The sequence below is a fragment of the Terrapene carolina genome, unplaced genomic scaffold, assembly GCF_002925995.2.
Source record: "Terrapene carolina triunguis isolate 2854851 unplaced genomic scaffold, T_m_triunguis-2.0 Scaffold238, whole genome shotgun sequence".
Taxonomy (NCBI): Eukaryota; Metazoa; Chordata; order Testudines; family Emydidae; genus Terrapene; species Terrapene triunguis.
This window is the reverse complement of record NW_020664589.1, coordinates 6,455,134-6,470,794: the sequence shown is the minus strand read 5'-3', so window position 1 is coordinate 6,470,794 and position 15,661 is coordinate 6,455,134. Positions and strand designations below refer to the sequence as shown.

General features: G+C 40.9%; 1 protein-coding gene across 1 annotated transcript in view; it reads right to left on the bottom strand.

Annotated features, from left to right (window-relative positions):
• Window positions 1-15,661, bottom strand: part of GLE1 (GLE1 RNA export mediator) — a 23,552-nt gene that overhangs the window by 7,670 nt on the left and 221 nt on the right. Inside the window, exons 2-12 of the mRNA XM_026657287.1 lie at window positions 13,486-13,716; window positions 11,636-11,761; window positions 11,159-11,307; window positions 9,724-9,784; window positions 6,938-7,192; window positions 5,657-5,885; window positions 4,901-5,019; window positions 3,487-3,556; window positions 2,955-3,097; window positions 1,794-1,984; window positions 305-431 (exon numbers count right to left, since the gene is read on the bottom strand). Coding sequence (XP_026513072.1) covers window positions 305-431; window positions 1,794-1,984; window positions 2,955-3,097; window positions 3,487-3,556; window positions 4,901-5,019; window positions 5,657-5,885; window positions 6,938-7,192; window positions 9,724-9,784; window positions 11,159-11,307; window positions 11,636-11,761; window positions 13,486-13,716 — 1,701 coding nt within the window. The remainder of the gene's footprint in view (window positions 1-304; window positions 432-1,793; window positions 1,985-2,954; window positions 3,098-3,486; window positions 3,557-4,900; window positions 5,020-5,656; window positions 5,886-6,937; window positions 7,193-9,723; window positions 9,785-11,158; window positions 11,308-11,635; window positions 11,762-13,485; window positions 13,717-15,661) is intronic.

Genomic DNA, 15,661 nt, shown 5'->3' with positions numbered 1-15,661 from the left:
TATGCATCCAAAGAAGTGGGTTGTAGCCCACGAAAGCTTATGCTCTAAGGTTTTCACTCTATATGCATCCGAAGAAGTGGGTTGTAGCCCACGAAAGCTTATGCTCTAATAAATTTGTTAGTCTCTAAGGTGCCACAAGTACTCCTGTCCTTTAAAGATAGTTTCTCTCTCGTCACAATGACTGGTTTAAATTCTGTCTGGATCAGTTTTAAAACCACATTTTAAATTAGTTTAGTCAACGCTGTTCCTATCCCAAGAGCTAGTGTTGTAATATAACATTTTTAAAGCGCTATTTACATACCACTTGTTTGTTTCCATAAGGCCACCGTAGTTGAATGATAGCAGCATAAAGACGGATCATTCCAGACATCCGTTTAAGGAAATTATCCTGCTGCTCTACCTTGGAATCCTTAACTTGATAACCAAGTATCCTATGTATTAGAAGAAAGATATTCTAATATTAATACACCAAACCAGGTTAATTGATAAACATATATCCCTTCACCAGCAAAATAAATAAAAAGTTGGATAAGCAACTACGCTAAAAGTCTGGCCCTAGGTTTGCTCATCAGTAAGGTGCTGTAAGATACAGCGGTGACAACTGAAAGTTTGAACAGCATAAAGGGGCATATGAATGTTTAGCGTATTTGGCACATAAATACCTTGCAAGGCTGGTTACAACAGTGCCATGTGAATGCTTATCACTTTCAGAGACATTGTAAGTCAGAAGCGGACAGCATTATCTCCCATAAATGTAAACAAACTTGTTTGTCTTAGCGATTGGCTGAACAAGAAGTAGGACTGAGTGGACTTGTAGGCTCTGAAGTTATACATTGTTTTGTTTTTGAGTGCAGTTATGTAACAAAAAAAAAAAATCTACATTTATAAATTGCACTTTCACAACAAAGAAATTGCACGACAGTACTTGTATCAGGTGAACTGAAAAATACTATTTCTTTTGTTTATGTTTACAGTGCAAATATTTATAATCAAAAATAATATACCCTTGGATTTCAATTACAACACAGAATACAATATATATGAAAATGTAGAAAAACGTCCACAATATTTAATAAATTTCAATTGGTATTCTTTTGATTAACAGTACGATTAAAACTGTGATTAATCGCAATTAATTTTTTGAGTTAATCACGTGAGTTAACTGCAATTGACAACCCTAAAAAACACTATTTCTTTTGTTTCTAATTTACAGTGCAAATATTTGTAATAAAAAATATAAAGTGATCACTGTATGCTTTGTATTCTGTGTTGAAATTGAAATCAATGTTTAAAAATGTAGAAAACATCCAAAAATATTTAAATAAATGGGATTCTATTAACAGTGCGATTAAGACTGTGATTAATCGTGATTTTTTTTAATCTCGTGTTTAATCATGATTAATTTTTTTTAATTGTTTGACAGCCGTGGTTGAAACACTATTTTTTGGGGGTGGAGGTATTTTAGTGGCGATAGCATCCACTTAAACAGCAGACAAACCAGTGACGCTGCTTCTAGACATGCCTGATCTCAGATTTCCAAGTAATCGCAAACATCAATGTAAAGCAATAAGGTTCTATTCATCTATCTTTGGATTCTGTACTGGACACTTCAAAACTAGATCAGTAAATTATCCTTTGAGGAAGGCGGGGGGGGGGGGGGTGAGAAGAGAAGAGAGAGACACGGTCAAATGAGGGGTAATGTAAGAAAACATGTATTTCTTCAATTTCTCCACCAGCCACTAATCTCAGCCCTTACAGAGCTCCAAAGAAGCCCCTTTATATGGAGAAGTTACCTCTGATACTCTTCTATGGGAGTCCCCTCCTTGAATGCAGGATAAAATGGTACAGAGTAGGGGCACTTTTTGTGCAGGTGAGCTAAAATGAGGTCTCCCACCCTGGGGTGCAATTCCCAGATTCCTGAAGCCACCACAGCAATTGGGAAAGCTGCCTCGTGGTGAGAAGCCACTTCCTCTTCTCCTTGTTTCTGAAAACATTAAAGATACACCCCCCTTTCAAGTTAATGCTCAACAAAGACAACATTTTAATTTATTTTTTAAGTTTACATATATCCTTTACTGAAGGCTCCTAATACATTCCACGGACATGCAGCTACCCAATATGGGAGGACAATACAATCTACATGTCCTTGCCAGAAAGAGACAGAGGCCCATAAACCCTTCTTCTCAGGATAAAGAAAATGAGTAAGTGATTAGAGGCAGTATTTACAAAAGCCTGTAGTTAAGGTTACACAAGTATTTTCATTCTAAAGGACCATTTTCAGATGCTTATAATTTAACCAAGTTTTACCCTTTGAGCTAGAATTCTGCACATTTGTGATCAGCACAAAAGCAAGGGTTACTGATTTATTTAAATCTTCAGCAAATGCAGTTAAAGCCATTTGAGAATGGAGAGTAGAAAAAACACTCCCTATAAAGAAAAAAAAAAGGGCAGCTTAATTTGAACAGCTATAGCCCCTCAATAGGAAGTGTTGGAAACTTGGCAAGGGCATAGTCCCTAGATTGCGGATGTGTGTTTCAGTGCCCCAGTGAATTCTTGTTTCAAGTTTTGCCAAGTTAAAAGGTTTTCAATAGTGTATTTTGAGCATGTGCATAGGTTCGTGCTATATGATATGCTAAATATCACCCTACATTCCACTGGTACTGCACACGCCTCTGTTAAAAAAAAAAGTGCGTAGGGAGTAAGTTGAGGAGCCAAAGGGGCCTTGCCTCCTTCCATAAGATATGAGCAAGTGCATAAAGAAGAAAGCAAGGCTCCTCTTTTCCCTGGACCAAAAAATATATCCCCCTTTTTTCTAATCAGTGTGAGCATAGCCTGGCAGGTGATAAGTTCCTAAGAGTTTTGTTTTCAATAGTTAAAGACACAGGTCAGCATCACAGAGAAGCTCCAGAAGCTTTGGCTACCCTCACCACCCCAATAAGATAAGGTGTCCTCACCACAAATTTCTCCGCCAGTTTGTAATAAACAAAATCCAGACCCTGTGGATGTTGAGTCACCGAAACAGTTCGCCCTCCAGACTGAACAGACTTTCCAGAGAGAAGGTTATTGATTTTGTCAAATATCTCTCTTAGCTGAGAGCCTGTGAATATATCATCAATAGTGCATGGAGAGACAGAATATTAGGAAGTTGCCAACAAGCAAGCCTCAACCAAACCACATCAGCCTCAGTAAAGCTAGCACCAGATTCTGAAGGGAGCGGGTAAGAGTTCTTAGGCCCCCATCCACTGTTAATATTTCTAAATCTGGTCACTAGAACTGAATTGTGCTAAAAATCAATGAGATCCCTCCCAACTGCAGAAAATACCCTCCCAACTGCAAGTAAAAGTTCAGATAACAAAGATTGGGACTCCATGCACATTAGCTCTCCAATGTAATAGCAATGCAGATACTGGGCAGGCTTGGTGTTCCCCTCAGATATTTAGAGGGAAACGGCATCTCAGCTGGGATTGTTCTCGGCATTTTCCTGACCTGCTATGGAAGAAATCTGGCTCACAGGGATGCTGGCTGCTTTCTGGAGATCCATTCTGATATTCTTCACCTGTAGAAGATTGTAAAAAGCTGTTAAAAATCACTTCAGACAAGAGACCTGATCAAGCCCAAAGAGGCAGATCATCACAGGGAAGACACTTCTCATGAGTGGCCCAATCCTACAAGAATGCATTCAGCACTAACTCCCACTGATTTTAATAGGAGTTAAGAGCACTCACACACAAAGGAGGCATTCAGGTCCTTGCAGGATTGGGCCCAAAATGCTGATCAAGCTCCACCGTAGGAACATACAACAGAGAATGAACTGTACATGGAACAGCTTCAGACTAATAAACGAAGAACTCCTTTTGAGACAGCAACATGCCAGTCTCCTACACAAAAAAGTTTTATTGCTTAATGGAGCCTCCTTGAAGATGAAAGGAAGATATGTAATTAGGACTTGATCACATGTCAGTCTGCCACAGTCATTGCTGTGCATCTTGAAAAGCCTGAGCATGAAATATCTGATTTTCCAAGATAGAAAATAAGTGTATGTGATGCATTGGGAGGGCAGGATCAAGTCTACAGTGTCTAGGTTTTGCTCTGCTCCAGCATTTTTTAATTGGAAATTGGATAGGTGCTCAGTCCTTAAGGCAGCCAGAACTTTTCCTGCAGTATTTTAAAAAAGTATTATAACAGAGAAGTGTTAATAAAAATAAATTCCTGTGAAAGCACAGTAGCTGCTGCTTAACATTTTACTGTCTCAAGGTTTCAGCTTCATTGAAACCTAAAAGCTTCATTGAATCAATGTAATTTGTCAATACTCCTCCCACACCTGAAGTTATTATAATCCATTAGGGAATATTGCTTGCTGTGGAAATTTACAATTTACATATGTGATGTGAGAGGCACAAGTTGAATTTAAAAAAAAAAAAAAAAAAAAAAAAGACAACCATTTTCTCACCAGGAATGAGAGAAGAGATGCAGAAACACGGTTGTTTAAAGGAATGTTTTTCAAAGTCTTTTGTGCCTTTGTGCCTTTTGTGTCTTTAGCTACTGTTTAAGGACTTCCTGACAGCCCCAACTCCAAGTTATTCACTTTTTTGGGTTTAAGCCAGATTACCATATACACAGGCCAAAAATCTGCTTTACAGCAGACTTTCAAAATTTTTACTCGCCCTCTTAAAGAAAGGGATTATTTTTGACAGGTGAATAAAACATTTATTCTTTCATCATAATCTTGTTAAAAGGTGGATGAGTAGGTTTTGCATGTGGACTGGTAAGTTTTCAGGACCATTCTGAAGGCTGCTTTACATCCCACTCAAGATAAGTATTAGACAGTAGAAAGACAGGGGCGGGAGGGAGAAAGTTTTCCTAACAATATCGATCATTTGAATTTGTAGAGTAGCCATACCTGATTGTCTTTGCCGTCAGTCAATCCACTAAAGGAAGCAACACACTGGTCAGAGGCATCCTGCAATTGCTGGTACCACTGCATTGTGCTCTCCTCTGCCTTAACCTGAAGTCCTAATACTAGACAAGAAAAGCAGTCACGGGAAAATAAACTATTACCACAACAAAAACATCAGAAATTCTAATGTCCTACAAAAATTGTCAAGACTCAGAAGTTCTGACCAGCTGTTGTTCTTCAGAACCAAATTTAGAAAGTCAATTATACCCGACTAAGGCTTTGCAAATTGTACAAAAGTCCACCCTTTGAAGACTGATAGCTCCTGTGCCTGGATTTTTTGAACGTCAATTACAGCCAAACAGTAAGCCATTCTAGAGGCCTTTCTGGATGCATGTGGTAGCAGGCGTGAGGAATTAGAAATGGCTCCCTTTAATAATTCATGCATGTAACCCAGCACACATTGTCCCACAAGGTTCTCCCCTACTCTATTAACGGTCTGTGTCCCTCCTGTCCCAGCATGATGTGTATTGTCCAAAAATGACTGTTTTTGCTTCAGTTAACATAACCAGTTTATGAAACACCAATTTCAGTGTCAATGAAGCTTTCTGCCAGGAATCCTATACCCACATTAGCTCTACTTGACCTGAAGCCTATCCATGGTGATGCTCCCCCAGCCTGTGCATTTCTGAACCAGTGTTTAGCCTGGCAGCCCAGCGGAGTTCAGTAAAGTAAGGTAGGTCTCACTGGTGCTGGACCTACCTTCCTTCTGCTCTTTTCCCCGTGGATGTTGTGCAGGGACTGGAGTCTGGGCCTTCAGCTGCTCTTGTTTCTGTAACTCCTTCTGCCTCTCTCTCTCCTCTTCTTCATCCCGCTTCCTTTTCTCTTCCAAAGCTGTGGCAATTTCTTGTTGCATGCTAGATATTAACCCTCGCATTTCCTGCAGTGCTCGCTCAGTGTTGGCTACATCTACCTGAGTAGGGAAACCTCTCTACCAGGAAACAAGGAAAAGGCAAATTAAAGTTCCCCCTACCAAAAGACCAACTGAGGGCAGGCTGCCCCAAGAATAGCACCTACATACTTTGTGTAGAAGCTGTGAACCTAACACACATGCTGTCTACTATCCCCAACGTGCAATGGCAGTACCATTCTACTAGAAAGCCCAGACTGCCTCCTCCAGAACCAGTGATTAATTCACAACACCAGTCAAGAGAAGCAAGTTCGTGGCCTTTAGTCACTTCCTGGTACACAACGGACAAGGCAGAATTTCTGCCTCCTACACTGCGTACACCAATTACTGAAGACTTCTACTTACACTTCTACAGTCAAGCTCTAGAAACAGAAAGTGATCCACTGCAAAGCAGCAAAATAAGTGGCATTAGTTTAACACCATCTTAGTTATTATAACTAAGGAAAAATAACCAGCTTTGCAAACCCAACACAGACACAGACTCTAGTGAAGGGGCCAGACAAGACTCTCAATACATTAGTTCCATTAACAGGGTTGGATAACACAACAAAAAGGGATCATGCTAGAGAAGCAAGTCCATGTAGTCTGAATATCCATTTCCCTTAAACCCCACTGGGAAGAGGGCTATTTCAAATGCCAGCTAAAGCTGAAGTTACAAGACATTTATGATAGACTGGAATTGAGAACTAGCCCAGCCCATGCCAAATTTTAGAAGTGTGTCATTGGTTTACTCTGTCTCCCACCTTTCATACAGAGAAGAGTAGTTTTGTGAGAAAACCTAGATGCTATAGGAAAGCTTGTGAATGCTGGAACATACTAAACACGTTAACATTTTACAGTATATTTAACATCAAGTATCACTTCTCCAGTAAAAATCCCCATAAATTTAAATAAGCCTTTTTCAAGGGAGCATCTAAAGTGAATTGAAAAAAGATTCTCTTTCTTTCAAGAACTGCACCTACAAGCTCTTCTGTGGCAACATAATATCTCAAAGTGCCCCTCGACTAGCTGACTTAGTGTCTCCTTTCAAGGAATGAGAAACTAACTTAAAAGGAAACCTAGAACCTCATTACCTCACTAGTGGTGCGAATGAGCCCTGACACGAGCCCGCAGATCTGGTTGCCACGGTTACTGAACCCTGAGAGATCTATCCTTGGCAAGTCTTTATGTCTGTAGTTGGGGTCAATCTGCTGGTTAAGCTGCAGCACCTCTTCCTGGATGGAATAGAGCCGGCGCAACCTTTCCTGGCCTTCTTCCTTGCGCAGACGCTCCAACTCCTCCTGACGCTGCCTCTGCTGTTCTGCTTCACGAAGTTTCAGGTTTAAAATCTGGAGAGAGGAGGGAGTGACAGTGTAAAGCTAAGCTACATAGATAAAGCTTTTCTCACAACACTATCTACACAGTTCCTGCATGCTACCCACAAGCAAAGATGCTCAGGAAAATCTGGTTAAAAACTACATTCCAGTCACCCCACTCCTCTTGCCGGCCCCGGTTTAAATCCCCACTGCAGAAATTCTACAGAGCCTTTAACAGCATGAGCCAAACTACAACATACTGGTGCTGTTACCATAGGACTCAATGTTTCTGGAGGCAGCAACAGTCTCAGGGAGAGTTTGAAGAATTCAGTCCAAACATACTCCCTATCTAGAAAGAAAGGTTTTAGCAGCATCCAAAGGAAGGACAAATCCTGCCTGCCCATAATATACATTGACTGCTGCCGAGCAATACATGTTGGGACACGACAGTTCCAGCTGCTATCTCAGACTGTTTGGCAACAAAGGGACCAGCAGCATGCAAAAAAAGCAAAAGCATATTCAAGTTCCTGATCATCAGCCTTGAGGTTCACAAATCAAACTGCAGGTAAAGTTATCAGTACTGCAGCTGGGTAGGAAATGGTTTTCCTATCCTGAAGGGCAGAGGGGGAAAAAAAAAAAAAGATTTAAAAAGTTTTTCCCTTCCACGTCAGGATGAAACAGAGAGCTTTCCAATTTTTTTGTAGAAAATTGGAGACCCCCACCGCAGAATAGCCAATAGCTCAGTGGTTAGATCTCTCTCATCCCAGGTGAGTTCCCTAACCACCAGGCTCTTTGCTATTGTGGAATGGGTCTCTCTCAACCTCTCCTGTTGGAGCTGTTCCACTTTGTATAAAATATTCATTGGCTAGAGAGAGAGAGAGAGAGACTGAAACTGATTCAGTAACCTAGCGGTTAGACCACTCATCTGCAATGTGGGGGAGACAGGGACTCGAATCTGTGAATCCCTACCCACTGGGCTAACAAGTCAGTCAGACAGACTTTCCCTATGCCTCTCTCCTATCTGCACCTCAGAAGTCTTCCCGATGAACGTTTCACTGAACTTCTCTGAAAAAAGTTTCAGGTCTGACAAATCAGCATTTTCCAACAAAAAATGTTTTATTGAAAAATTCCCCACCAGCTCTGAGGCTATTTTGGAGCACTGGTCTGAAATAAAGAATATGAAACTGAGTAAGGACAAGTGCATAGTATTTCACTTAGGAAGGAAAAAAATCAAATGCACAACTACAAAATGGGTAATAATTGGCTAGGCAGTGGTACTGCAGAAGAGGATCTGGAAGTTACAGTGGATCACAAATTGAATATGAGTTAACAATGTGATGCAGTTGTGAAAAAGGCTAATATAATTCTGGGGTGTATTAACAGAAGCCTCATATGTAAGACACAAGAGGTAATTGTCCTGCAGTACTCTGCACTGGTGAGGCGTCAGCTGGAGTGCTGTATCCAGTTCTGAGCACTGCACTTTAAGAAATATGTGAACAAACTGAAGAGAGTCCAAAGGAGAGTAAAAAAAAATGCAAAAAAGGTTTACAAAATCTGACCTGTGAGGAAAGGTTAAAAAAACCTGGTCATATTTAGTCTTAAGAAAAGAAGGCTGAGGGGAGACCTGGTAAGTCTTCAAATAAGTTAAGGACGGTTATAAAGAGGATGGTGATCAATTGTTCACCTCCACTGAAGGTAGGACAAGTAGTAATGGGCTTAATCTCTAGCAAGGAAGATGTAGATTATATATTAGGATTTTTTTTCTAAGTATAAGGATAGTTTAAGTACTGGAATAGTCTTCCAAGGGAGGTTGTGGAATCCTCATCATTGGAGGTTTTTAAGAACAGGTTGGATAAACACCTGTCAGGAATGGTCTTAGGTATACTTGGTCTTTCCTCATTGCAAGATGACTTATCAAGGTCCCTTCCAGCCCTACATTTTTATGATTTTACAGCAAAACACATACTGCTTAATATTATTTATTTTACTTTAAATGGTTTTAATGGATTATAGTAAATTTAAGCCATAAAATAGTAGTAATTTCAATTTTAAATCTATTGATTTTTAAAAAGAAAATTTTGAAAAAAATCTGATCAGGACACACAAGAATAGTACACTTCTCTGTTTATACATTGAACTAAAAGGTTTACTACCACAGAACAAAAGTGAAGGGTGGACAACATCCTGACAAGTTGGGTTACGATGCCTCAGTGGCTATGGACATTGTCTTCAATAGTTATATATGAAGGGCTAAAGCCCTGGTCCATCTGAGGTCAGTAGCAAACTACCTTTCATTTCAACTATGATTCAGCCATGAGTGAAATGTAACTGCTTCTATTCCTGCAATATAGCAGAATGTCCTTAATGATGAACATTTCACTGGAATATCTGCATTCTGATGGGGGTGTAGCAAGTATGTGGGGCAGCACTGCAAAGTACATTTTCACTCTACATACGTGTTATGCTAGGCATCACTAAAGCAGTTAAATCTGTGCAAGTCCTAGCTTCCAAACACAGGCCAATCACCCTTCCTTGTAATAGCACTACCCTTCCTAAGCTCAGACCTTTGCTCTGTGTCGATGTTCCTCTTTCAACTTCTCCTGCTGACCCTGGGCCTCCCTGGAGCTGAAATACAAGCAGAAGAAAATGAGGGACCATTCTGTTCTTCAAAGGACTTTGAAGGATTCCCCACCCCCTTCCCCAAGACATGCTCCAGATGAAGTACTCTGGTGTGTCCATAGACTGAAGCTATTTTAAAATTGGTTTAAAGGAGAACTCCATCAGATGCAGTCTCTCTTCATCCACTTACTGAAAGCTGGAACCACCTGAAAACCACTTTGAAAGATAAATATCAGTAGGACAGTAAATGCAAAGATGCTGCATATGAGATTTTCAAGTATAAGTCACAGAAGTGTCAACCCCAGAGTCCTGACAAAATTTCAAAAGGTGAGTTACACTCTCCATTCTTGAAATATCAATTAGATACAATCATCTTCACTTCCTGTCCTGAACTACTGCTGTGTACTGTTACATAGATGTCTCTTAACACCTCAAAGTTCCTATTTAGTTTGCATAGGGTCCTATGGAAAAAAAAATAGTATGTGAATCTGTAATTAAAGACTATCATAACGCATATCCACAAGGGGTCCAAATTAAGGCATTTTCTAACTTTTAAGTGCTTTACTTTGCAACCTTAATCACGTGCATGTGTGAGAGTGAGAGAGATTTCCTAGGTTTTAAAAAAACAGCAAACTGAAAAAACAAATGTCATCACATGTGGATCATCAGCAGGGCTGGAACCTTCAGATTCACTGCAGTGACCTCTGCCACTTGATCTTACAGAGTAACGGATAGCGAATAACCACCTACTATTGTTATTTGAACCAGCACTGGAGGGGGATGAGACATTTTGCCAGCATATTTCAGATGGCAAAGAAACAGTGCGATTCAGGAATCTTGGGTTCCGTTCAGGGTAGATTGAAATCTTAAGCACAAGGCAGATCCCTGGTATGGAAAACTTCAGACTAAACAGCTAAAGCTTCACAAAGTTAAAGCAATTGAAAATAGCATCTTAGAATGGTAAGTGTTGGGCAGCCTTAATAATAGGTAGTGCTACCAGCTCAGCCTCCAGTAGAGAATACTTGTATCAATAGATAGTGAGTCAACTTTATACTTTAATACCCATATGTAAGGCAGCAAGTGACTTCCATGCACTTAAATTCTAAACCATAATGTTACATTAAGTTTTCTTTACTTGTAAAAGCCATGTGCACATTTGTTTGAGCGTATGATCACAAAGGATAGTCTCTTGATGTATGATATTCAACAAGACATACAAAAACATCTATTGGGTACCAATTCATCCACAAACCTCAACAGAAAGTAGCTCTATTTTAATAGGGTTACAGATCCAAGAATCAAAACTCAATTTAGTCAGTCTCCAACAACACAAGTTAGTTGTTGCATTTCTAAGAGGTCACATAAGAGAACTACCCTTACCTCTTCTCCATCACTTCCTGCAGGTCCTGGTATTCCTGGTGCTGTTTTAATTCCTTCAGCTCATCAAAGCGCTTCAGCTGCTCACTCGCCATATCAGAAACCGCTCTCACCACCTGCTCTTGCTGCTCCTGCCGCTGCCTGAGCCCCTCCTGCAGATTGCAAGGAGAGAGGAAGAGCCATTCACATACACTATGCATTTTGAACACAGCCCTGCTGACTTCTAATGAAGGGAGTAGGCTCTGGAGGGCCAGATTTCACATAAACTGCCCCACCAGAGACTTTGACAGAGATAGGAACTGCGCTACAGTAATCACTGGGATCTGCATACAAGGTAATGCAAGTGAAGCAGCACAAACTAGGCCAAGATAACCATAAACATATTTTAATGTAGGGGTTATCTGCTTGTCCCACTAGTTTTGGTGGAACATTGTCACATTTGGCTACATAGTACCCCAGTGATTCAACATGCCTTGTTACCTTTCCTTTCAACCTATGGACCTCCTCGTACATCCATATGCAGCCTTCCACCTCTGTAACTTTAGATGGTAGAACCATAAGATGGACTTCATGGTCTGTCTCCAGCAGACTAAGATCTTCATTGCCCTGTATGGACAGCAGAACAAACCAAGTCAGTGACAGATTAGATCAGTAAGTTATGCAGGAAACTAGGTAAACTGACAATCTTTCTTTAGAAAACAGCACGCACCACAAGAGATAAAGGAGTCAAAGCAGACTAATGCCTATCTATCTAAGGTTCTTATACAGCTCCCATCTCCACAGTATTTGAGTGCCTGACTATCTTTAATGTATTTACCCTCACAACACCCTGTGAGGTAGGGAAATATTATCCCCATTTTGCAGATGGGGAACTGAGGCACAGAGAGACTAAGTGACTTGCTCAAGGTTACATAGGAAGTCTGTGATGGAACAGGGAATTGTATCCAGGTCATTAAGTTTCCTGTGTCTCTTGTATTTAGCTTTAGATAAAGGAAAGTGACTGATGGATCTTCAAACTATTCATTATTCTATAACTTTCATCAAGGAAACTAAATAGCACAAATTTAATCTTGCCTTACACAATCTCTCCAAAACCTCTTGCCCTCTTCATTGCAGAACTTAAGAAAGTCAGCATTATTTTTGAGGCAAGGAGACCAAAACTAATGCAATATTCAAGGCAAAAGCATGTTAGTGATTTATACAAAGACATATTGGTATTAAAATGCCAACTATCATGCTTTTAGCAATTAATGGCTGCTATCCATTAAGTACAAAACAACAGTTGACTGTCCATAATAAGATCTTCCCTATGTCTTCCCTCCACCCCCTAAGTCTCTAAATTAGCTAGCATCTCGCAAAATGCATGCAAAACTCAAATTCATTCCCTGGATGTGAATTACTTTGCAGATATCTGTTTTAAGTGGCAGCTGATATTTTAGATGCCTGAATATCAAGTCTGAAATGCTCTGAAAAGATGTAGATCATGTTGCTATGTTGGTTAAAGGTTTGCAAATCTATCACCTTTTCTTGAGTTATAAATATTTAGCTATTAAACAGGCCCTGGGAAACCCCACTTATAGCCTTCTTGTACCTAGAGAAATCGTCACTTACACTCATGCTGCTTTCTAACACTAAGTAGTTTTTAAATCATGGTAGAACTTCACCAGATGCTCAGATCCACGTGGCATTGCTCAAGATGGCTTCCTTAGCAAGTTCTTTCATAATTCTACAGGCCAAGCAGCTGCAAAAAATCTCCTAACTCAAATTTAACTGTTAAGAAATTAAGTACTTTCCTCTATAAGAAAAGCCAATAAGCACATTCTCTTTTTGCCACCCCATTCTACATCCTATCTTCTAAACTTAGCTGTGAATTGTCCTATTTCCTCTCCACTCTACCTTGTAACAGGGGCCTAACAGCTGTAAGCGATTTGGTAGGACTTTGGAGAGCAAGCAGGAGAAAGCACAAGAAGTACCCATTCATTTTCATGAAAAGACTAGATTTACCCCATAGTCATCCTTCCTCCATATTACTGTGTCTCACAATGACAGCCTGGAGAGCTATTATAGTCTAGCTAACGTTTTTATACTGCCAAATGGAGTTTGCATCTGGCCCAGTAGGAGACGTTATTGAAGAAAGAGGTCACTCACCATTCCAACTCACTATTTCCCAGTCAACCTATCCAAGAAGCTGAATACATTCACTGCCAGAACAAATTAACACATTAGTACTAGTAGACTATTGGATCATCCTTGATCAAGCAGATTAAGGCTACAGACCACCATGCTCTTTCCCTAGCTGCTTATATATGGGTTATTAGTTAACTAGCTACCTTTGTTTCACTGGGTGCTGCAGACGAAAGTGGTGAGGAGCGCAGCTGGCTGGCAGGAGAAGTGGTCTTTGCAAGGGAGGGCGGCTGGTCATCTGTAGGGGGAATGGATTCATTGGGTGTTGAACTTCGGGAGAGAGGTGTTTCCTGTAGAGATTGGGAGATCACTCGATCCAGCACCCAGCCAGAGTAGGAGGACAACTTGGGAGGGGACCTGCATCCTTCCAAAATATCCTGGAGAGAGAGAGAATTTCTTCTATGAGCATGTAAAATATCAAAGTAATCCACAAAACACAACAGTTTAACTTTAAGGAAAAAAATCAGATCTTGAAAAAGCTCTGAGCAAGTCTCATTCACAAGGCTTCATTGTGCAGATACCAATGTTACATCATATTATTGTGCCAGCCTCAATACCCCATTTGTCCTCTTCTCCTACAAACTTCTCCATGCTTATTTCCTTGCTGCCCCCTATGCATGGAACGCCCTTCTTGAGCTGGCCCACACAGCCACTTACCCTCTCCTCACTTAAATCACTCCGTAGGATCCACTTCTTCGATATTATGCCTACAAGAAGCCAGCTAAGTGCATGTCTACACTAGAAAGGCTGCAGCTGCATCGCTATAGTGTAGAGAGACTACAATGACAGAAGGCATTATCCTGTCACTGTAGTTAATCCACCTCTCTAAGAGGCAGTAGCTAGGTCGATGGAAGAATTAGTCCGTTGATCTAGCTGTGTCTACACTGTGGTTTAGGTCAGTTTAACTACGTCTGTCAGCAGTGTGAATTTTTCATACCCTTGGGCGACATAGCTAGGATGACCTAAGTTTTAGGTACAGACTGGGCCTTAGTCATCTACTTATTTATTTCACTTATCCCATGAGTAACTACTCATGTATTAGAGGCAAGGGATCAAATGGTAGGAAGGGGAGATATAAGGTAGAACTGAAACTGGGTATTGTTGAGGATCAAAAAGAAGATGAATGGGAGGGGAGAATGCAACATGTTTAATTTGTCATCAATCAACATTGCTCTGATCGTCTTGCTTGTCTGTTGTATTCTGTTTACCACCCTCATCTTTGTCGCAATATAAAAAAAAGACATCTTATAGGGCAGACACTGTACTTTTTCCTCTGTTTGGAAAACACCTAGCATAGTCAAGGTGTCACTACAATTTAGTTAATCTACAGATAGATTTGGGAGCAGTTATGGAAAGAGCCAAGGAAAGGTCCTGAGGAAATGTAGTTCAAAAGGAAGTTTTATACACAAGGAGTAGCAGTGTTCTAAAGGCCAAATGTACTGGCCACATATACGCAACCAAATCAAAAGCCCCCCAGACTAGGATCCCCGATTAGTAGCTCCATTAGTGCATACCAACAAGGGAACTACTCACCAGGCAAAAAATTAAAAATAGATTTGTCTGTAGCTACCAGATATGCAGCAACACCACTTAAGAAAAAAGGGGACCCTGCCGTCAGCCCAAGTCTGAGAAGTTTTATTTAATATTGAACAGGGTGAAAAATCTCTCAAGAAGCTCATCTTACTGGAAACAAACTTTGCACTTCAGAGATCATTACCAATGATCAGAGGTTAACTAATACACTGGGTGGGAGGGAGGCAGAAGTCAGCTATTTCATTAATTGCTTTAAAAATGAAGCTAAGTGTAAAGCTGTAATACTTAGGGTTTTTGGGGCAACAATAAGAACTTAGTAGCAGCCTGAAGGGCCAGAAGTTTGCAGAGTGAAATCTTTATATAAGCCATCAACCATAAATTACTGCAAACAGGATTTCAGACAGCACCAGTCAGGACACATGCACAAAGTAGCGGGTCATATAACCACTGTTTACAGCAGTGGGTCTTAGTCTGCAAGTTGCCAAATATTTTTGATAAGTGACCGAACAAGACTGGGTAAGAAGTCAAACTATTAAAATCCAGGTGAACAAGTAAGTCCAACTGATCACCCAAGCAGGGCTGGCCAGGAGCGGGTGTAGCCCTCGACCCGTGTGTGAGAGAGTGGGGGTCCCCGAGCAGGGCTGGCCGGGAGCGGGTGCAGCCCCCCCCATGTGTGTGTGAGGGGGGGTCCCCGAGCAGGGCTGGCCGGGAGCGGGTCCAGCCCCACCCCGTGTGTGTGTGTGGGGGGGGTCCCCGAGCAGGGCTGGCCGGGAGCGGGTCCAGCCCCCC